The sequence below is a fragment of the Sus scrofa genome, chromosome 1 (assembly GCF_000003025.6).
Source record: "Sus scrofa isolate TJ Tabasco breed Duroc chromosome 1, Sscrofa11.1, whole genome shotgun sequence".
Lineage (NCBI taxonomy): Eukaryota > Metazoa > Chordata > Mammalia > Artiodactyla > Suidae > Sus > Sus scrofa.
Genome location: NC_010443.5, coordinates 229,023,807 through 229,047,690, shown reverse-complemented (window position 1 = coordinate 229,047,690; position 23,884 = coordinate 229,023,807). Strand labels below are relative to the sequence as shown.

The following is a 23,884-nucleotide window of genomic DNA, read 5'->3' as shown; positions in this document are numbered from 1 at the left end:
ATAAATAAAATTAAAGGATATCAAGATCACATATATTCAGGAGACTTTGAATTAAGCAAAATTAAACAGGTTCCCTTAATACAGAACTTCTAAGAGTCTTTAGTGAGGGACTATTCCTTGCAAAACTCTTAAGAGAGGGCCCTGATATGAAGTTCTTCCCAAACATATTTGACTATGGATATCCTCTTCAACCAGATCCAAGAAGTCTTTCTTACATCCTTTATGTCAAAAGGTAGCATCAACTCAAAGACTTTCCTAAGGTCAAAAAATAATCAAGAAGGAGCAAAGTAGAATATAGATGTATTGAAGCATATTGACTATTTTGCTCTAGAAGATGAGCTCTTCAGGAGATAAGAGAAAAATAAGCCAAATTTAAGAGTATCTCTCAAAACAGCTGTAGCTGAATTCCTCAGAAATTTTACCATTTTAAAACTACAAGGCAGACTAGGACACCTAGGCCAAATCTATAATTTTTTAATTAGGAAGTGAGAACTAAAGTCACAAAGCTAATAATGGCTAAACTTCTTCTCTTCTTTCTAGGCCCTAACTTTTCTGGTCTTGGGTGGAGGAAAAAGTATTTGGGATGTTGTTCTGGAATTTCTGGAAAAAAGAGCCAAGGAAAGAGACGAAAAAGAATCTAGAGTATCTTTGATAAACTCTGCTTGACCTTGAATCCTCAAGGAAAAGAGTATTTACAACAGGATTCGACTTGACCTGAGTACAGATTTCTTTTTGTCCTTCAATGTGGAAAAATGCAATATGATTACACAGGAATGGGAAAAATTCATGAAGAGAGAGGGGAACTTCTGGATGTTACTGCCACTAGACAGCTGGACCTAGTTTACCATCCTTCAGATTCCCATCCAAATATTCATGAAGCATAGAGAAGGATGCAAAAATCACTGAGCATCATAAGCTAAGGACTCTATTCAATGCTTCGAATTCTCTAGAGGGAATTACTGCTCACTAAGTTGTGGATGGCTAGATTGAGAAACTCTGGTGACTGATACACATGCATACTGCAGACACAGGACACTGCAGCCAAAGAAGAATAAAAAGGTTCCATTTCATCTCCGATACATGCCCTGTTTCTCACATCAACACTGAGGGGCTGTGGTGCTAGCAAAAAGCACGGTCACATCATAGCCTAAACAGAACACATGAGATAATGCAAAAACCAACCTAGTATAAACAGCATGGTATCAGAGTAAAAGCCACAAAATGATGAAAAAGCACATATGGCACAATCGCATTTACATGTCTATGTAAAATTATGACTCTGTGCTTGTGTATAAACCTCAACGAAAAGACCTTTAAAAATGTATTCAATTTTTAAAGAATATTTAAAAAGACAGTATTCAGAAGGTACTTTTATGTTCATGATGCCATAACAAATGTGGATATAAAATGATACAGTATAATCCCAGTTTAGAAAAAGTGCATGTGTGTACACACAGTGGCGTTTAAGTACGGTACAGTTATATACTTAAAGCTACCATAACGTGACAATGTAACAGAACTTTTTCTGTTTGCTAAGATTAGGAAAGGATTTTCTTTTCTTTTTATATCAATACTTCGTGACCATGTACGATTTTTATAAGCAGAAACAAACACATTTATGTCTCTATTAAGGAGGAAAATGCAGGGCCAATTCTTATAATTTTTACTTTATAATCAAGTGGAATTTTACACATAGAAGGTTCATTGTGCACAAAAAACCACAGAAGCTAGCATCTAGAGAAACTTACCATGCACCAAGCACCGTACAAACATTATCCTGCATCATTCAAGTGTATATCATTATTTTACAGATGAGCAAACTGAGGCTAAGGAAATGCTCACTAATGCCAGAGCCAAAGCTGAAATCAAGGTCGAGCTAAGGCCATAGCCTTTAGCCCTTACAACAGTCTTCTTTTGGGCAAAAAGTGGTTTGGTGGTGGCTATACTGTTTTTGGCCAAATTCCCAGTGTATTCAGTGAAGCTTGGCATGAGGATCTAAGAACAGACCAGTCTCCACGTCCTCTCCAGACCTGAAGGCAGAATTAGAATGATAAGAAAAGATGCATGCATGGTCCTGAGTGTCCTCTTGGGGAAGAACATGGGTTCTGATGCAAAATTCCGTCCAGAAATTCCAACCTGACAAGGGTTCCCTCAGAAGCATGACCACAAGTCATTCTATTCTGGCAGTGTCCACAGATGACAACACTGTGGAGGAAAAATGACACTACTATGGGACCTTTAGAGATCCACTGGGTTCAAAGAAACCCAAATTGGTTGACAGGACAGTTGGGTCACTGCTGTCTAGAAAATGTCCCTTCCAGACAGAGGTGATGTCCTCACGGATAATTTGAGGGAATTATATTACAACTGGGCATAGTTGAGGCAAACTCCAAAGCATGGTATAGGGCCAGTAACTGCCCCCACCTCCACCCCTGGGCCTGAAGGGAGCCCGGGAGAAGGGAGACACTGCAACTGAGACAGGCTAATAGGAGTTGAAAACTCCAGGGGACACACCAACCCATGGTGGCCCTACAAAGAAGGAGCCAGGAGAATATGTGCATAGACCCTGGTCTCTTCCTCCCTCTTTCCCATTTTTGGCTATGCTTCCTGCTGGCTGAGCCCCAGCAGAGGCCAGAGGACCTGGAGCCCATGGCAATCTGTATCCCAGAGCAGAAAGCTTGTGGAGGGAAGGGAAGAGTGATGTTGGAGGGTCAAATGGAAGATGTAGTTTCATCCTTAAACTGTGTATGAACTGTGCCCCCCCAAACTCATATGGTGATGCCCTAACCCCCAATGTGACTATATTTGAAAATAGGGCCTTCAAGGAGGTAATTAAGGTTCAATGAGATCATAAGAGTAGAGCCCTGATCCAATAGGGATGGTGTCCTTTTAAGAAGAAGACAGCAACAGTATGAGAAAAGAATGTGTGTGTGTATATATATATGTATGTATGACTGGGTCACTTTGCTGCACAGTAGAAAAGAACAGAACACTGCTAATCAAATATATTTTAATAAAAAACAATTTTTTTTAAAAGTACATGCACAGAGGAAATGTCTTGTGACAACACAGCAAGAAGGCAGCTGGTTTGTAAGCTGAGGTGAGAGGTCTCACTAAAACCCAACTCTGCTGGCATGTGGTCATGGACTTCCATGCATTCAGCCTCCAGGGTGAGAAAATTTATTGTTTAAGCCACCCAGTTTGTGGAGGCCTCTTACAGCATCCCAGGCTGAGGAGCACAAGGTGTCTGGAGAAGCTAAAGGATGAGCTACCCCCTGTGGAGGCTACAACATATAAAGATGTGGCCACAGCTCGGTCTACAAGGCCATCTGACCTTCCTGCCTGTGTGTATGGCTGATGATTAAAGTCCCAGAAATAAACAGACTAAATTTGTGGGTTGAAAATGCCATCAAGACAGCTGCTGAAGATCTAGGGGGCTAATTTGAAACAATTAGCAATTCAAAGGTTTATTTACTACAGATGCACAGGAAATTTTCATTAGTGCAAAATATTCAGAAAGCCAAAACATGTGTTGTAGAAAAAAAATCTGGACATTTCTTCAAAATTCAGAGAAATTTAAGAATTAAATCTTAATGTGGAATGTAGGGAGAAGGGAAGGTGGGCAGAGAATTATAAAGAGAAAAGAATCTTGAGACACATATTCTGCCAAGTACAGGAAGTGACGTTGCCTTGTTTGGTAAAGTATTGTGATTTCAATTGGTTATTTATATATAATTTTGAATGAGAAAAGAAAAAAAAATCATCCAACTTATACTCAAGTTAAAAGTTAGCAAATTTATGTCAAAATATACAGTGAAATCCACACAGGACTCATTTGACCAAACTACATATTATCTTTCATTGTGTATTTAATTGTGTATGTGTTTCTTCTCATGTATGCCCTACCACAATTAAATTATAAATAAGCCATAAGCATTATTATTAAAGCTAGAAAAAACTGGATTTCCTTGAAGTTCAGGTCAGAAAGGGCTACTTTATGCTGGATTATCAATTTAATCATGCACTGCAAGCCAGTGGATACAATGCTCCACTATATCTATGTTTTTTTTTTTTTTAATTAATTTATCTTTGCTTTTTAGGGCCGCACCCACAGTATATGTATGTTCCCAGGCTAGGGGTCAGATGAGAGCTGCAGCTATAGCTGCTGGCCTTCTCCACAACCACAGCAAAGCAGGATCCAAGCCATGTCTATGACCCACACCACAGCTCACAGCAACTCGAGACGCCCTACTCACTGAGTGAGGCCAGGGATTGAACTCGTATCCTCATGGATACTAGCTGGATTTGTTTCTTCTGCACCATAACAAGAACTCCCTATATCTGTGATTTTGTACCCATGGATTCAACCAACCATCGACTGGGTAGCAAGGTGGTATGTACCACTGAAAAAAACATCCATGTAGAAGTATACCCTTGAAGTTCACACCTGTACTGATCAGGAGTCAACGCTGTTCTTAAGGGTCATGACTAAGTGACCAGAGACGTCTTGCAATACAAAAGACACAACTGGACACTGTGTAGGGTGTTTTCCTATATATTGGTTAACTGGAAGCAAATGAGATACACTTTTACAGATGAAAAACATAAGTAACCTAAGTAATGGGCACACTATCATGTAAGCAAGAGCAGAGTGGAGACAGCAGAGGGAGACCCCCAAGTCTGATCAGAACCGCCATATCTGTGTGCACGACGTGAAGAGACAATAAACAACTGGAGGATGATGACCTCTCATTCACATGTGACTGTCTTCCAAGGACAGCCTGATACCCAGTTTACCAAAGCCCCTAATGCTTCACTCCTGTCTTTTTCTCATCTTCGTACATTCAGTGAGAGATGAGCACAGTCCATGGAAGCCCTCCCATACACAGTACATGGATAAAGGGCTTCAGGCTGGAAGGGGCTCCAGAAAGAGAAGACCACCTACAACTATTCAGGAACTGAGATATGAAAAGAAAACTGCTGGTCTCTTCAAAGCTCAAAAACATTTTGACTAGCATTTCCAAAATAAATCTACTTCCTTAACAGAGCAGGGTTCAATGAAAGAAACAGGCCTGGTGTAGAATCATGATGTAAAGGTGAAACAGCAGCAAAAACAAACTTCTGAAAGGTTACTGTAATACTCACACAAGATGTCTGCTCCAGAATTTAAAAATACGTATCACTTTTTAAACCATTACCTAATAACTCTTTGAATCATTACCATCAATAGGACAGATGATTCACATGAAAAGGAAGGCTCTTTAAAGGTGACCTGAAAAGTAATCTGAAAAGAAATATAATCCAGGATTGAAAATAAATCAAGAACAGATGGCCACCCAGCTTCTCCTAATGCCTTGGAAACGGCACTGCTGTAGCTTGGTCGGACAAAGTCTTCCTTGGGAAGGCTCCAAAGGATGCAGTCCTGGTGCTGATGTGATCAGATGTCTTTGGGAAAGACCCAAGACTGAGACTTGTTTCTTCAGTGAGTGCAATTGGGCAGGATGGCGATGGGCATAGGGAAATTACATGAGACGGAATCAAACCCAAGGAATAAAGGGGGTCACTCCCCACCGAAGCCCAACGAAATCGTATAACACAGACAGAGCTGTTTTTAAAGGAGTAAAAAGACATGTGGCCTCTGAGGATCCAGAATCTAGGGATTAAGTGCTGCTTTGGTCACAAACAATCCTATACTGATGTACCGGCCACAATATCCTCACCTGAAAATAAGCATGCTGGACTCGGATATACTCTAGAGTATATACTCTGATGCACTCTACAGTCCCATGTACAGAGTACACAGGTTTCGCTTGATTCCACATCTGCTCTCAGAATAGTCAGCTACTGTTCTTTCAGAATGACTAAGGTAAGCAGAGGAACTACTCTTAAGCATGTGAAAACCAAACGGTCCTCAATGGTGGTTTATTTGATTATTTTGAGTGCAGCCTCAGCAAAATTATTATCCATTTGTTTTCAAAATGCTTTAGAATGAATGAGTTTCTACTGTACAGCAAGAAAACTGTATCCAGTTTCGTGGGATAGACCATGATGGAAGATAGCACAAGAAAGGGAAAAAATATACATATATATATATGTATGATTGGGTTACATTACAGCAGAAATTGGCATGACACTGTAAATCGACTACACTCTAATAAAAAATGAAAAGAAAATGCTTTAAAATGCAAAGCAACAGCTTTCCAAAGATAATCTCAACAGGGAGCCAACAACCAAGAGAGTGTCCTCCACACACCCTCTGGTGTTCAGTCTTCCCTCCATGCCTGCCCCGCTGCTGTTCTCAATCTTCCCATCCTGCTTTATTGTTCCACTGCCAGAACTGCCCAGGTAGCAGGAAATCAGATTTGGAGGAAGGACTGGAAGGACTGTCTCAATGTCCACACACTGATTTACAAAGAGCACTCTGTGGGAGTGTCTTCCCCAATCTCATTCTATGTTTCTTTACCTATCAAAGGATGGCTGATGAGAACAAAAGATTGAAAACATAAATGCAGTTATAGCAACAGCAAGGAAGGCTATTTCTACCTTCCTCCCTTTTCTCAAGGGGTGACTTTCACTCCCTCCTCTTCTGCTGTTTCTCAATCTCAGCCATCTTTTCTGGCTCACAACAATCAGATTTTTTTTGTATTCCAGTTTGCTATGTACACAAAAGGTCAGTAAGCCATGTATATTGAGCAATTTTTTGATGTTCTCTTGACTTTTTAATAACACACTGGAAATACAGGATGCAGTAATTAGTGATCATATTAATTTTATCACACACAAATGAAAATCCATTGTATGTGCTTTCTGACCATACCAAATGCAAGTGACTTCCCTTCAAAAGGAAAAGCACACCTGATGATGACTCTGGCACCAGATGCTGATGACAAGAGTTGCAAACATTTCTGGTAAAATGACACATATTAAAATGCCACTTATAATCTACATTTAGGGTCCTGCCCCGATATTCCTCAGGTTTTAAAACATGGAGCAGCATGATGCGCTGAACTGAGGGGACCCAAAGGTGACTTTAGCTCAGTTTTCTAAAAGGACACTCAGAGTAATATGGCCAAAGACTAGTGGAAAGAATAACCAACACCACAAATACAGAACTCCCCCCGACTCAGGTTCCTGACAAAAAAAGCTACTTTTATATTTACTATGTGAATAGAAAGAAGAAAAAAACCCAAACAGAGTTACTTATCCACTGTATCTACCAGAATATAAATTCAGTAGAGCATCAGTTCACCAAAGGCTTATAGAATCAATCCTGTTATCAGAGCTGCCCTTTCTTCAGAAGGGCTCAGACATAGAATATGACTCCCTGCACTTTATCACCAAGGACACAATAGTGAGACCCTTGGCTCCTGACAGCAGTATTACAACAGAGCGGTTTTCTTTTACCATGTTTATTTTTAAAGTATGACTGGAGGAAGAAAATCAGTCTTTCATGGAGAATGGATAGTAGAAGATCTAGGAGTAAATAAAACCCAGGTGTGTTTGCCAATGGAAATAAATATGCTTTCAAGCAAAGAAATTTATTCCTGTTAACCTGTAGATTTTCTGTACGCCTAGGAACTCCACATAATAAAAATGTGGAGCTAAACAATGTGCTATGGATATTATTTAAAGCTGGACACATAAGAGGTTCATACACTGAAACCTTACATTTCTGCATAAGAGAAACTAAGAATAAAGTGAGCAGAGCCAATTATTGGCAGGGCTAGGACCAGATAATTCAGTCTCACCTCAACCGATGCCGATTCTCACTGACTAGTACTGACACCGGATATTCCTAAAAATGCTTAAAAACACGGTTGAAATACTGCTTAGCAATGGTGGATTAGATAAGAAAAAAAAGTAACAAAACCCCAAAATGCTTCTCTTCTTGCCTTATCTAATTTGCCACATAAACAATCCTCAAATAATTGTCTGCTTTTCATGTCTTATCTATCTATGGTCAATTCATATAGATCAATGCATCATTTTTTTCTTAGCTCTTGTTTTCCTCATCTGCTGCACAGAAGTCTCAGCGAATTCAGGTTATTATTTACTACCAGTCACTCCCACAGTCCTGAAAGCTCTGAGCCCTGTTCCAGTGGTTTTCCCACCACCTAGGGATGGTTAACAGAGGTCAGAGGGAGGAGCATGCAGACTGGGGCAATTCCTCATTCCCAACAGCTAAAAAAGTACATCTGACTCTCACAGGCCCTCTGAAATAATCACAAGATTGAACGGCACCAATGTAGCTATTCTGGGTACATCTTCCATCTACACACTCCCATTTAGAAAGGGAAAAAAAGACAAATTTGCCAAAGGTTTCTCCATCTTGGATCATCACAGAACAAATGCAACCTCATGCTCAGACTTTCAGGAGAGCCAAGATTTATGAATTTGAGAAGGCCACTTTCAATATTAACAGGAATTCCCTATTTTGAAACTGGCCAGAAAGATAACATCTTTAAATTATATCGAAGGAGTAGAATTTGAAAAATTCCCTTCACAGAGAAGGAAAACATTTATTCCCAACAGGGCATGACAGGAATTTATTGTAAATGTCTAGAGAGGCATTTGGAGAGAAGCAAAGAGGCATACTCGAGCAGTAATGAAAAATTAGTACTTCTCTCTAACGTAGCTCTGGAGTAGAGAACGCCTCCTATGGGCTGGTGCCAATTTCCAGCTCAGCTCCAAAGCAGTGGGCAAGCTGTCCTTCTCCACAGCTTACCACGGGGCTTCAATGTCACAGGTCTCTACTCCATGAAGGAAGCACTTTGACCACTTGTGGAGTAGCTCATGACATTTCTCAAGGGAAGAAAACAGCCCTTAACAGTTTCTCCCCAGAAACATAATCCTGACTCAAAGGAAAGCAAACCACACCTCTCGACAAATTACCATCAATACTAAGCATATGTTATTTACAATGCTCTGTGATGGATACTCTGGGGTCCTTAAAGATCTACCAAATATGGGCTCTGCTCTGAGGGGGGAGAGCAGCAGCTGGTCTGAGCACTGTGTTTCATGAGAGCTCCAAATAGTAACAATTATCCTGGACTTGTCTCAGGGAAACAGAAGCTCTGATAACTTTGTAACTTGTTCAAAATGCTGAAGAGAAAACAAACTGAGATGCTGACTCTCATCTCTGTGACTTTAAAGCCAATGCTTTCTATGTCATCACAGGCTGCATCCAGGGATGGAGAGACAGAGAGAGAATACAGTGAAGTTTGGAATATGCCAAATCAGTTGCCTAGATGGGAAATTCCCTAGAGTTCAGAGGAGAGAGAGTTGCCGGTTGCAATGTTCACTGCCACACCCAGATTTAGAGCTAGTTGACTCCGAACACAGTTTGTATAGTTAGACCTGTACAACACACTTCATAAGAGCATATATCAGACAGAGCATGGGGGCCAGGAGCATAGGCTTGGAAAGCAGGCCTCTGTCTGACCCACAGTCATGCTTTTTTTCAGGGCGGCACCCGCAACATATGTAAGCTCCCAGGCTAGGGGTTGGATTGGAGCTGCAGCCTTCAGCCTATGCTACAGCCATAACAACACCAGATCCAAGCCGTGTCTGTGACCTACGCCACAGCTCACAGCAACGCTGGATCCTTAACCCACTGAGCAAGGCCAGGGCTCAAACCCAGATCTTCATGGATGCGAGGCGGGTTCGTTACCAGTGAGCCACAAAGGGAAGTCCTCAGCGTCATGCTTCTTCATGGGCAGGTTGCCTACTCTGCAAAGATTCGGTTTCTAAATGTATAAATTGGGAGAGGAGCTGTGAGGATCCAGAGTCCAACCCAAGTGACTATCAGAGGTACTAATCCTAATAATGGTTATAATTATGAATATTAAATTTGGTTGTTTTCATCTTAAAGATGAAGACTTTAGACTCAGGGCAAAAAAAAAAAAGTCTGATATAAAAGCCATATATACATTGGATATTATCAACTCAGCTCAATTTACCCTTGCTTTATAATCACACATTGTCTCATTTGCACACATGTTCGCTTGTGCAAACACACACACACTTCACCCTTCAATTAAAGGCATATGTTCACTAGAACAGAGAAGAGGTATAATGAACTTATATAATAAAAATCAGTAATAATTATCATAATAAAATTAACCAATTTCACTTGGGAAGGATATGCTTTTATCTGATATACACCCAGCTGTAGCAGGCTTGGTACCAGTTTGGATTTTAATAAATAACAGATTGCTGTCAAATTAATTGGCAAATGTTTTAAAACTCTGTAATAATATATGGGTAGCGAAGATAGACAAGATAACAACTAGGGAGTGTTTCCTGATTACAATCAGAAATTAATGAATGAATCAAGAGTCTATCAAACTTTAATAGATTACAATCTATTGCAATCATCTTCTAAATCTGACACCAAACCTATATCTGAAACACTGCCAATCAACCCCTTCATTTTATAAAATCATTTCGTATTTAGAACTGCTTGAGAAGATGAAGTCAGGAGGTTTTTTCCAGGGAAGTCTCTGCCCATCTTGCCAAAGAGCCAAACCAAAGAATCACCATGATAAATGAAAAAAAAAAAAAAAATCTGTCTGAATGAGAGCAACTTTATAAGAACTATCCTTTCCCAAGATGACATGTAAGATTTTGATTCTGAGACCCTGGCATAATTTTAGGAGATCCTATATGCCCTCCTATGAAGCTTAGGATATTCCATGTGGTCAAAGGGAAGAGGCATAAGTTTTGAAGAGAAGACAAATGACAAGATGTGCATATAAAATACTTCTCTGGGTACACTGTTCACGCAGAATTGAAAATTAAATCTCAAGCTTGGAGAATGGAAGATTTGGAATTATGCTCTTGCCAAAGTCTGTATGAGAGATATTGGTTCTAATTGTGAGGACAAAAGGGCAGATTCCATAGACTTTTCAGATGAGTAGAGGAAATAAAGACTTATTAGATGACTAGGATGAAGAAAGTAAACAATGACACGTTTTAGGAAGGGAGATTTGGGAAATGGCAGTGACAAAAGAAAACTCAAATACCTCAGGATCATCTCAATAGATTTGGAAAAGGCATGTGACAAAATTCAACATCTATACTCATGATAAAAATTCTTACCAAAATGGGTAGAGAGAGAACAAACATGATAAAAGCTATTTATGACAAACCTACAGCCAGGATAAAATGGAGAACAGCTGAAAGCCTTCCCAGGAAAATCTGGAAAAGGAGTTCCCATTGTGGCTAAGTGGATTAAGAACCTGATAGAATCCTTCATGAGGATTCAACCAAGAACCTCCATATACCACAAGTGTGGATACAAACAAACAAAAAAACAAACAAAGAAACAAACCTGGAACACAACAAGGATGCCGACTTTCACCACTTTTATTCAATGCAGTATTGCAAGTCCTGGCCACAGCAATTAGGCAAGAGTAAGAAATAAAAGGTATCCAAATTGGAAGGGAAGAGGTAAAATTTTCACTCTATGCAGATAACATGATACTATACATAGAAAAGGATAAGAACTCCACACAAAAACTACTCGATCTGATAAACAACTTCAGTAGAGTAAAGCAAGATATGAGATTAATATTCAGAAATTGTTTTTTTTTGTATACTAACAATGAATTATCACAAAAAGGATGTAAAAAACATTACCTTTAAAAATTGCACCAAAAAATAAAATACTTAGGAATAAACCTGACCAAGCACGTAAAAGACACTGAAAAGTATAACACTAATAAGGGAAATAAGAGGATTCAAAGGAATGGAAAGATAGCCCGTGTTCTTAGACTACAAGAATTAATATCGTTAAAATGGTCATACTACCCAAAACAATCAACAGATTCAATGCAATCCCTATCAAATTGCCCATAACATTTTTCACAGAACTAGAACAAATACCCCCAAATTTACACAAAACCATAAACAGACCCAGAATTGCCAAAGCAATCCTAAATGCAAAATACAAGCAGCAGGCATGTCTCTCCTAGATTTCAGACAGTACTACAAAGCTACAATAATCAAGACTGTGTGCTACTGGTACAAAGCAGACCTATGGATCAATGGAATAGAATAGAGAGCCCAGAAATACACATAGATACCTACAGTCAATTAATCTTGGACAAAGGAGGCAAGAATTTAAAAAGGAAAAAAGTCTCTTCAGCAAGTGGTGCTCGGAAAACTGAACAGTTGAAAGTAAATCAATGAAACCAGAACACACCTTCACACCATGCAGAAAAATAAATTCAAAATGGCTTAAAGACTTAAAACTCCTAGAAAAGAAAATAGGCAAAACCTTTTCTGACATCACTCTTACAAATTTCTATTCCAAGACAATAGAAATAAAAACAAAAACAAACGAATTGGACCATATCAAACCTGCTGGCTTTTACACAGCAAAGGAAACTATTAAAAAGAAAAGAAAAGACAACCGATGGAATAGGAGAAAATAACTGCAAATAATGCAACCGAAAATGGCTAATTCCCAAAATATGCTAACAACTCATATAACACAACAGCAATAAAACAAATAACCCAATGGAAAAGTGGGCAAAGACCTAAATAGACATTTCTCAAAAGAAGATGGCCAATAGGTACATGAAAAGATGCTCAACCCCACTGCTAATTATTAAAGAAATGCAAATCAAAACTGTGATGAAGTACCACTTCACACCGGTCAGGATGGCTAAAAATAACAAATGTTAAGAGGGTGTGGAGAAAAGGGAATCCTTCTCCACCACTGGTGGGAATGTAAACTGGTGCAACCACTATGGAAAAAGCAGTATGGAGGTTCCTCAGAAAACTAAAATAGAATCACCATAGGAACCAGCAATCCCACTCATGGGAATAATCCAGACAAAACTATGATTTGAAAAGATACATGCACCCCATGTTCATAGCAGTACTGTTCACAATAGCCAAGATATGAAAACGACCTCAATGACCAAAATATAAACTTCCATGTGGTTAAACTTTAGAACATTGATTAAACTTAAACGCATCTTTTTATTGCAGGATATGAAGCCTTTAACATCTTTTTTTTTTTTTTTTTGGTCTTTTTAGGGCCAGGGATCAAACCTGCGTCCTCATGGATACTAGTAGGTTCACTACCACTGACCCATAATGGGAACTTCTAATATGATAAATCTGTAGAGGAAGCATATAATAAGTGGTGTTTCTCAAGCATATTGACAGCGAAATCCCTCTATTCCCTCTCCTCATCCCATTTTTAGCATTTTATTAACTAGCATTTTATGGAAAAGCATTAGAAAATACCCTCGAGTATTTTTTTCCATCTATGTTGGTCATTCCTTAATAATAATCTCAAGATTATATACTTACCTTCTCTAAAGATCATTCAGCCATGTGAAATTGACTAAACCCAAAGATTTGAAACAATCAAAACTTTTTATATTTTATATGATTAATTAGTATTTCATTTTTATTACTCTTGCTTTTTTAGTGGTGATAATGATTAAGATTCATAACATAATTACAGACTGTATATGTTCTAGGAATGCCACTGAAAATTTTACAGGCATTAATCATATAATCCTTATAATAGCCCTTTTACAGTAATTACTAGCATTTAACTCCACTGTACAGAGGAAACAAACTGATTCTTAGGCTCATTAACTTGAACAAGGTAAGGTATTAGAACCCACCAGAGAGTCTGAATCTGGAGCCTAGGTACACTAATCACCAGACTATACCGTGGAGGTTAATAATTCATTTCCACAATATTAACCAAAAACAATGCACACGTGATCCGTAAACAAATTAACTCAGTCTATGCAGCAAATTGGCATGGAAGTCATTTATTCATTCATTCATGCATATATTCCTTCGCATATTCCCTAAACTCCTGTTGAGTATAAGACACTTTTTTGGGTACTTGAGATATAGTAGAAAATAAAACAGTCAAACTCTGGGCCTTGAGGAAGGAGACAATCATTTACAGGATAAGTAAATATAATACACAGAAGGAGGGATAAAAATTGCCAAGAAGTGGGAGTTCCTGCTGTGGCACAGTGGATTAAGAATCCAAATGCAGGAGTTCCTGTAATGGATTAGCAGTTAGCGAACCTGACTAGCATCCATGAGGATGCAGGTTTGATCCCTGGCCTCACTCAGTGGGTTAAGGGAGCTATGGTGTAGGTCATAGAAGAGGCTCGGATCCTGAGTTGCTGGGCTCTGGCACAGGCCAGCAGCTGTAGCTCCAAGTGGATCCCTAGCCTGGGAACCTCCATATGCTGCTGATGCGGCCGTAAAAGACAAAAAGACCAAAAAAAAAAGAAGGACTCTAAATGCAGTGGTTCAGTTCACACTGCAAAGGCATGGGTTCAATGTGGGTGGCAGTAATACAGCTGAAAGGGAAATTTGGAAGATGAAAGAAAAGTTAATGGATTAAGTTGCGTCACTGATGAAGTGAGAAGGAATAGGGGCCAGTGAAGAAATGGAAGTGGTATCCTTGGGTAGAAGAGAAATTAAAATTAATTCACCATGGTAACAGGAGAAAAACTAGAAGATGCAGTCATAGATGAAGGAAGGAGATTTGATGTGGCAAGAATAGAAGTGATGACGTAAAAACATTTATTAGATTTTTTCTGACTTCTTTATCATGCTAAATATCTACTTTCCATAAAACTGAGAAGAGTATATATCATATGAGATTACTGTGAAGATTGAAAGTTAATTGAGATCTTGGGTGAGTAACTATAGCATAGTACATTGGCAAGGATTAAATGTATTATTATTTTTCTTCCATATAGCCCAAATTAATGCACTTGATTTTAGAGATCCTTATTGTGCTGTTTAGGAGACATAAGGAAGAACAGATTTTTAGGACCAGAATGGGAAACCGTGGAAGAAACTTTGAAGAGCTCACCAGTATCTCGTTCTTCTTCTTTCTGGGAACCCTAATAAACTAAATTTCTCCACTTTCTAAGGTAGGTAAGGCCCATGTGACTAATTTTTAGTCAAGCTAATTCCAGATGGATAAAAGGCAGGGCTGTCTTGAAAAAGACAAACATAATATGACATCACTTATATGTGGAATCTTAAAAAAGGATACAAAATAGACTTATTTACAGAAGAAAAACAGGCTCACAGACTTTGAAAACAAACTTACCCAAGGGGACGGGTAGGGAGGTGGGATGGACTTGATTGAGGTTTGGGACTGGAACATGCACAGTGTGGTATATGGAATGACTGGCCAACAGGGACCTGCTATATAGCACAGAGAACTCTACACTTTTTAAAAAAGAAAAATAGTTTACAGAACCTTAGCATCTAATAAAGTGCTATCTTTGGGAGAAAGAGCAAATTGTCAATTGTGACATGCTTTAACATAGTTTCTCTAATGCAATTTTGGTACATTAATTCTAAAGGGGCTATAAATTGAATCAACTCTGATTTTCGTAGTCTTTGAAAACAGCGTTCCATTTTACTAGGCCAAATGCTTATCTTAGAGTAAACAAATAGGGAGCATTTTGCAGTTTAATATTTGCTGTGTTTTTTTTATTAGCAAGCAGAAGGAATGGATGCAATCAATACTTGGACTCCCCTGAGCAAAATTTACTTATTTATTTCCTTTGTGAAAATCTTTCTTGATCCTTAGGTTTCTCTCTTGCCACAGATTTCTCCAGATGTCTTGGCATTGCTGTCACTCTCGTCCAACTCATTATCTCTTTCCTGGACTATTTCAATCTTCCACTCTTGGCTTCCCAGCCCTTACCTCACACACACAATTTGTTCTCTACACAGAAATGATCTTTTAACTTGTGTATTCTGGAGTTCCCTGGTGGCCTGTTAAAGGATCCAGTGTTGTCACTGCTGTGGCAGGTCAATGCTGTGGCATGGGTTCAATCCCTGGCCCAGAAATTTCTGCATGGTATGGGTGTGGCAAAAAAGAAAAAAAAAAAAAAAAAAAAGATGTATTCCATCAGGCCACTACTCTGCTAAAAACTTCCTTTTAACAGATTAAAAGGCAAACACCCTCCATGCTTTAGGAAGCCCTGCAGAGCTAGCCACTGCCTACCACTGTGGCCCTCTCCTAATACCAGCTTTCTGTTCCTGTTGCTCCCAACACCCAAAGTAGCTTTCATATGTTCTAATCATTCTCCACTCAGGGTGCTTTTCTCTTGCTGTTCATTCTGCATTCCTTACACATTTCTTTACCTGACTACCTTCCTATCATTTATGGCTCCATTCACATAACAGTTTCTCAAAGAAGACTCCCCGTCCTCCTTAAAACACATCCGTTCCACATTCCTCCATCCTTAGTTTAACTTCATTCATAACATAATTCATTCATGACATAAAAAATTAATTTCATTCATAACAAGAGTCTTGATTGTTTCTATGTTTGTTTTCTCTTATTGCTAGAAATGTAGAAGCTTTTATGTATTAACATATAAAACTCAGCTCCCGTTTTCCATCTTTTATCTGCAGTGTGGGAGCTCACTAAACTTTTTTTTTTTGTCTTTTTGTCCTTTTTAGGGCTGCACCCACGGCATATGGAGGTTCCCAGGCTAGTGGTCGAGTCAGAGCTGTTGCTGCTGGTCTATGCCACAGCCACAGCAACGCCAGATCTCAGCCACATCTGCAACCTACACCACAGCTCACAGCAATGCTGGATCCTTAACCCAATGAGTGAGGCCGGGGATTGAACCCGCAACCTCATGGTTCCTAGTCAGATTTGTTTACGCTGCGCCACCATGGGAACTCCAAGCTCACTAAACTTAATAGAAAGAATGATTCCAGTTCCTGTAGGTGGTAGATGATACAGTTAAAACTGCAATAGGTCACAGTCACTAGATTGCCACCAATGTTTTCAGCTAGTTCCTTGAAAGAATTATTTTATTAGTCAATTATTTTCACATTCCTCAAATCACTGAGATAATAAATCACTTATTTATTTCACTACTGTGCTCCATAATCTAACTTCACATAATATATCCAATTATTTTCTATATATTTGATAATATATATTAATGAAGAAAGATTAAAATAATCTCAAAGAATATCAATTTATTCTCTCATCTGATGCCTCATAATGGAAGAATGAAAGATTTATTTTTCCTGGAAAAGACTAATATACTGCTTTAAAAATAAAAAATTATAGGAGTTCCCGTCGTGGCGCAGTGGTTAACGAATCCGACTAGGAACCATGAGGTTGCGGGTTCGGTCCCTGCCCTTGCTCAGTGGGTTGACGATCCGGCGTTGCCGTGAGCTGTGGTGTAGGTTGCAGACGCGGCTCGGATCCTGCGTTGCTGTGCCTCTGGCGTAGGCCGGTGGCTACAGCTCCGATTCGACCCCTAGCCTGGGAACCTCCATATGCCGCGGGAGCAGCCCAAGAAATAGCAACAACAACAACAACAACAACAAAAGAAAAAAATAAATAAATAAATAAATAAAATAAAAAATTATATATTTTTAGATATTTAGAGAAAGAGTTCTGGGAACTACCTCAAGCCACAAAAATGGATAAATGAAATGAATCTATATACCAAAAGGTTATCTTGATGAAACTAAAGATGAGTTTTTATCAGGCAAGTAAAATTGAAGGTGAGTATAGACATATGAAAAACAAAATAAATGACATTACAGGGCTCAGAAAGTCTATGCTGGCTTTTACCATATTATTTTCAATCTACCACTGCAAGGAATTAAATGGAATCATTTAGAACTCCATAGTGTGGAAATTATACAGGAGAGACAAATGGGGGCTTGAGGACAAAGTTTTTTGGAAGGACATGATCTCTTCTCTGAAAAAAGCATCCATATGACATTTGTTGAGCACCTATTACTTTTCAGGCATTATGTTAATTGCTTCATATGCTTTATCATCTCACTTCATACTCATACAATCTTTGTAAGTAAATACTGCCTTACTGTAGATGAGAAAATGGAAGCAGAGAGGTAATTTGATATCAGTCAGGTCAGAGCTGTGACAAATCCTCTACTCAACTCTAGCCTTAAGTCCAAAGTCCATATATATATATATATATATATTTTTTTTTTTTTGTCTTTTTGCTATTTCTTTGGGCCGCTCCCTTGGCATATGGAGGTTCCCAGGCTAGGGGTCAAATCGGAGCTGTAGCCACCGGCCTACGCACCAGAGCCACAGCAACGCGGGATCCGAGCTGCGTCTGCAACCTACACCACAGCTCACGGCGTTGCCCAGATCATTAACCCACTGAGCAAGGGCAGGGACCGAACCCGCAACCTCACGGTTCCTAGTCGGGTTCATTAACCACTGCTCCATGACGGGAACTCCCAAAGTCCATATATATTAAACACATAAAAACTCTTTCATGCAAATCATATCACTATCATTTAAAGAAGTCACCACTGCTTTTCCATAATTAAATGTACAATGCTAGGAGTCAGAATAATTTGCTCTTTTTAAGAGTTATTTACTTTGCTATACCATGGTTCTAAAAGTAAATGGTTTCTTTTAAAACTAAACTCCTTTTCCCAGATTAAAACCTTGAAAGATACTCAAGGGAATGCTGAATAAAATATGGGATCTCCATACTCCAAAATTTTTGAAACATTAAAATAAATGACACCTATCCTATGCATTGTCCTGGAAGGATACCCATGATAGACTTTAAGGAGAAAACAGCAACATGAGAGGACATATGATCCCCATGTGGCATATGAATATACACAGGAGATGGAAAGATGTAGTCCATACTTTTGGCAACGGTTATCTCGGATACAAAAATCTATTTTTAATTTCATCATTATAGTAATAATCTGTTTTAACAGGCATGAGTTAAGTTTTATAGTTAATGATGAAGATTATTTCTGCATATAATCTTCCTATACGTGTTAACAGCTTTCTCAGATAATCTTGTTTCTAATCTCAACTCTTCTTTCCTACAACCAATGCACCACAATTATTAATTTTTATATATTAGACTTCCAGTTAAGATTCCCTAGCAAAAATAAATTTGAAAATCATTGGACCATATCATCTGATTCAATGACAGCTATTGAATATAGAACATTCTCTCTATACTTGTATACTCATGAGGTCATGTGCGTTACTAACATAAGTATATTCATTTTAATAAGAAATTCCAGATTGCTCTTTATTATGTTTAGAGCCATACACACACAATTTGAAAATTAAATATGAACTAGGCATGACTTATTTAGCTTGAACAACCACTGTATTCATGGCACAGAGAAAGTGAATAGTAATTTGCAATCCAAGGCTTTGGTAATGAAATCACCAGATTACATTCTTTTGATTTCCATGCACCTTAAAAGGAAAATTCTAGGCAACAACTTAGAACATTATCCTATAGTTTCCAAGGGCTCTGATGTAGCTGAAAATTGACAGAGTTAGAAAAATACATCTGAACCAAAACTAAACTATCTTTTATTTACAAAATGCATAAAGAACAAGCAGAGCAGCGTTCCCAGCAGTCTCTTTCAGAATAACTAGGAGACAGCTTAGCTCAGTCTTCTGATTAAAACCCTAGCACCACTCCCACAAAGATGGGAGAATCATAATTATTTTTACTCCAGCTGCAACATTACATTAATCAACTACACACATTCCACTGCTTCAAATCTTGGCTGAATTTATAACGACCCTATGGTTAGCATAACTTGCAGTAAATGAAATTAAATTCAACAAATATGTACCAAGCACTCGCTAGAATTCAACACACTTTATGGGTTTTACAAAGCCCAAAAAGGTGTGTACAGTACAACTTCTGCTCTCCAGAAACTTATATTTACTAAGGAAGATATATGCAAAATTAATTCTAATATAGAGCACAACGTACTAAAGACTACACAGACCACCACTAAGAATACAAACTATAGGGAAAACAGGGTGGGAATTACATACACTTAATTCCAGTTTGGGCAGTGAGAAGGTTTTTGGGAAGAGAGAACAGTTTAGCTGAGGTCTGATGGTCAAATACGATTTGTCTGTAGAGTTGTAGGTCATGGGAGAGTGACAGGACCACATACTGCTGAGAAAGTATGTAGCCTTTATTTTTTTATTTACTTTAAATAAGACACAATTTTTTTTTTCCTTTCTAGGGCTGTGCTTGCCACATATAGAAATCCCTGGGCTAGGGGTTGAATGGGAGCTGCAACTGCAACTGCAGCTGCAAGCCTGCACCACAGCCACAGCAATGCCAGTTTTGAGCCGTATATGCAACCTATGCCACGGCCTGAGGCAGTGCGGGGGTCCTTAACCCACTGATCAAGGCCAGGGAACAAACCCAAATCCTCATGGGTAGTATGTCTGGTTCTTAACTCGCTGAGCCACAATGGGAACTTTTAAATAAGATAGGGTTTCTTAAGATCTGTAATTTGAAACAGGTATTTTCTTACATCAGATTATACAGTCAGTTTCGAGGGGAGGAGTGGTCAGAGAATTTTTTAGTGAAATCACGAAAAATGATAAGTTAAGCTGCCTGGTTAAGGAATGGGGGAAGAACATAAAAATAATATTGTCCTGGGTGGTTCCTGTTGTGGTGCAGTAGAAATGAATCTGACTGGAATCCATGAAGATGTGGGTTCGATCCCTGGCCTCGCTTAGTGGGTAGGGGATTCAGTGTTGCTGTGAGCTATGATGTAGGTTGCAGATGCAGCTCGGATCCCGTGTTGCTATGGCTGTGGCATAGGCCAGCAGTGTAGCTCTGATTGGCCCCCTAGCCTGGGAACTTCTGTATGCCACAGGTGCGGCCCTAAAAAAAAAAAAAAAAAAAAAAAATTGTCTTGGGACAGAGGTGAAGCTAGGGAAGGGACTACTCTAGAGAGATGCCCAGAAGAATGATGTTGGATGATCTAGCAACACCAACCATGGGGTTTCAGAAACTCTGAAGAGTTTTGAGAATTTATTCCTTCAAACTGAAGATTAGCATACTGATGAATATTAATAATGTTAACATTCATATTAATGAATTTCCGTTGAACAAATCTAGCATCCAAATATACTTCTGTTCTCGTCAGAGCCCTTAATCATAGAACAGATACAACACACAATCCACACAGTCTCCTTTCTGTTAACCTGTCTAGAGCTCCATCCATCTCTCTAGCCTGGGGAACTGGAAACCTACCCAGAGATGGCTTCATATGAGAATCATCACCAATTGACACAGTTGGTGCTAAAGTACTTTAAAAACCTACCATTCTAACGCCATTTTCGAAGGCTTGCCGGGTGAGGGGAGCTGGCCCGTCCACAGTCTTGCCATCATCATCTGGGCCCCAGCTCGCGCTGTAAATGTGCACGTGCTGGGGATTGAAGCTAACCGACTTTGCTTCAACCATGTCCGTGACATCTCCATCCAGCATCCGAACCCCTTCAAGATAGAAAAGGGACGTAACTCAATTAGAAGCTTCATTATACCACATCCAAACAGACGTATTTCAATTGTAGCATTTTTTAAAGGAAAGAATAACCTGTAAGTCAACACTTAAGTGAGCATTTCTTTTCCTCAGAAAATACAGCGCAAGACTTTTCTGAAGCTTTCGTGGGGGTAAAGAAGTCTCATTGCATGTAAAAGAACAAAACTTCTTTAAAATTTCTTCAATCCATTGTTCTCTTTTCCTAAATTTCCACATTCTCTCCCTTCTCTTTATCCCTGTCTTAGGAGAGTACTTGACTAAGAAAGCATCAAGCAATCTATCTTCCCTAAATTCCTCTTCAATTGATAACGTGTGCTCATAATTTGTATAAAACACTCCAACCTCAGCAGTCTTACACAATTTGAAAAGCTGCCAAGTGAGAATGGTCCAATTTCCTCCATATTTAATATTATCTCCTAATCTGTAAGACTGATGTGAAATTAATATAGTACTTCTTTGCCAAGTTATTTATATGCCAAATAATAAATGAGAATGCCCCCCTGTGCATGTAACACACTGAAAAATTCTCAAAGGGTTTTGAAAATGCTTAGTCATTAATCTTCATGTAAGTATTCCCACCAGACAGATAGGAATTTATTATTAACCTTAATTTGCAAAAACAGACACTAAGATACTAAAAAATAAATTATATGTCAAACATAATTTTGGAGACTCACAATAACAACAAAACATCTAATTGTTAAGCAAACATTTTGTTCCTTCAGCTGAAGCTAAGCACCGTCACTGAAAAACATTGCATTATTTTAAAATTATATCTTTACAGCCCAAGTTTACTCCTTAGGGAAACCTTGTTATCTAACAGGTCTTCAAGTCTTTATTGGTTACCAATAAATAAGGATTAAATAACAGAAATCCTACAACAGGCAGTTTTAGATTCTATGAGATTTGAAGTGGGAATTCTGGCAGAATATGAAAATGTTCTTAAAGGAATTATATCCTCTTTGTGCTTTAAAAAATGCTTATCTTTTAACTATAAAACCTACAAACAGAAAAACAAAGAATAGCAATAAATACTTATAGCCAATACTCAACAACTGTTAACATTTTGCCATATTTTCTTCATCTAAAATATAATTAGGCTAAACCATTTAAAATTACATGACAGATATGACATCCTATCCTTTGTTATTTTTTCCCAAAAATAATGTAAATATACACCCAGTCAACATTAAATTTCCCCAGAGGATCCCTAAAAAATAAAGAATCCTTGCTATATCCTTGAATGTCCTTTCTTCTAGATGTGTATATTTTTAAAGAAGATGTATATAAACAGGTGATATGGAGAACTTGTTTTGAACAAGTCCCTGTAAAAATTTCAGAATGGAAACCATAACTTGGAAGCCTTGTCAGCAGCTTATTTTATGGAATGAAAATACCCAGCAGATCATTCAGCAACTACTGGTTTGCTTTGATTTGACATGAATATTCAAAACTCATATGTATGGTTTTTATGCTAAATGAAGATTAACTACTTCATATTCTTATTCTGTATTCAAGAGTGTAAAAGAGAACTATTTTACCACTACAGGGAGGTCTGAAATAAACAATAGACTATATGATTGCACAAAATAATCTAAGTAGTATGTCTAAACACAGGCGTGTCTACATAACACCTGAATTCATGTATTCCATAATGAAATATATGTGAAGTCCATGAACAAAAATGCTTGATAATATCATATTTAGAGGGGAATGTTAATTTTCTGACCAAAAATTGATGAAAAAGCATTTTGGGAGTTCCCATCCTGACTCAGCGGAAATGACTCTGCCTGGTATCCATGAGGAAGCAGATTTGATTCCTGGCCTTGCTCAGTGGGTTAAAGATCCAGTGCTGCTATGAGCTGTAGTTTAGGTTGCACGCAGATGTGGCTCAGATCCGGCATTGGATCCGGCATTGGATCCGGCATTGCAGCTCCAATTCGACCCCTAGCCTAGGAACCTCTGTATGCTGTGGGTATAGCCCTAAAAAAGACAAAAAAAAAAAAAAAAAATTCTGTTCTCTCAAGTAGAAAGATCAAAAAAGTAATTTTTTTTTTTTTTTCATTTAACTAACTGCAAGCCTCCATGCCTTGGTCTGAGGGGTTGATTTTATAATTGAAAATATTCTTGTTTTAGGATGACATAACATTTTTCAGTCAATGTTCAGTCTTCATTGTTTTTAGAGGTTTTATTCAGCTTGGTTAGCAGTTTAGCTGTGATGTTCACAAATTCATCTCTTCATTCTCCCAAGGTCACAAGTTTTGGGTTAGTATGGAAGAGGAACGTGGAAACCCAAATGTGTGTCTGTGTAGGTGAGCTGCACAGCAAGGAGCAGCTCAATGGGCAGCCAGGGTTGTCATCTGATCATCTTGAGAACACCAGGGGCCTCTGCACCCTCAAGATTCTTAGAAGGAAGTCTGCTTCCATTCCAGAAGTCCTCTATGAACCTTCCCCTTGACACAAGCAGATGCTCTCAGCATACAGCTAGTTACTGATTAACAAGCTGCTATACTCT

At 38.6% G+C, this 23,884-nt stretch overlaps 1 protein-coding gene across 5 annotated transcripts in view; it reads right to left on the bottom strand.

Moving 5' to 3' along the window:
- The window catches only part of PCSK5 (proprotein convertase subtilisin/kexin type 5), a 453,468-nt gene that overhangs the window by 260,364 nt on the left and 169,220 nt on the right, over nt 1-23,884 (bottom strand). For all 5 annotated transcript variants that reach the window (XM_021065005.1, XM_021064998.1, XM_021065022.1 and 2 more), the window contains exon 7: nt 21,151-21,323. In XM_021065005.1, the coding sequence (XP_020920664.1) occupies nt 21,151-21,323 (173 nt within the window). The remainder of the gene's footprint in view (nt 1-21,150; nt 21,324-23,884) is intronic.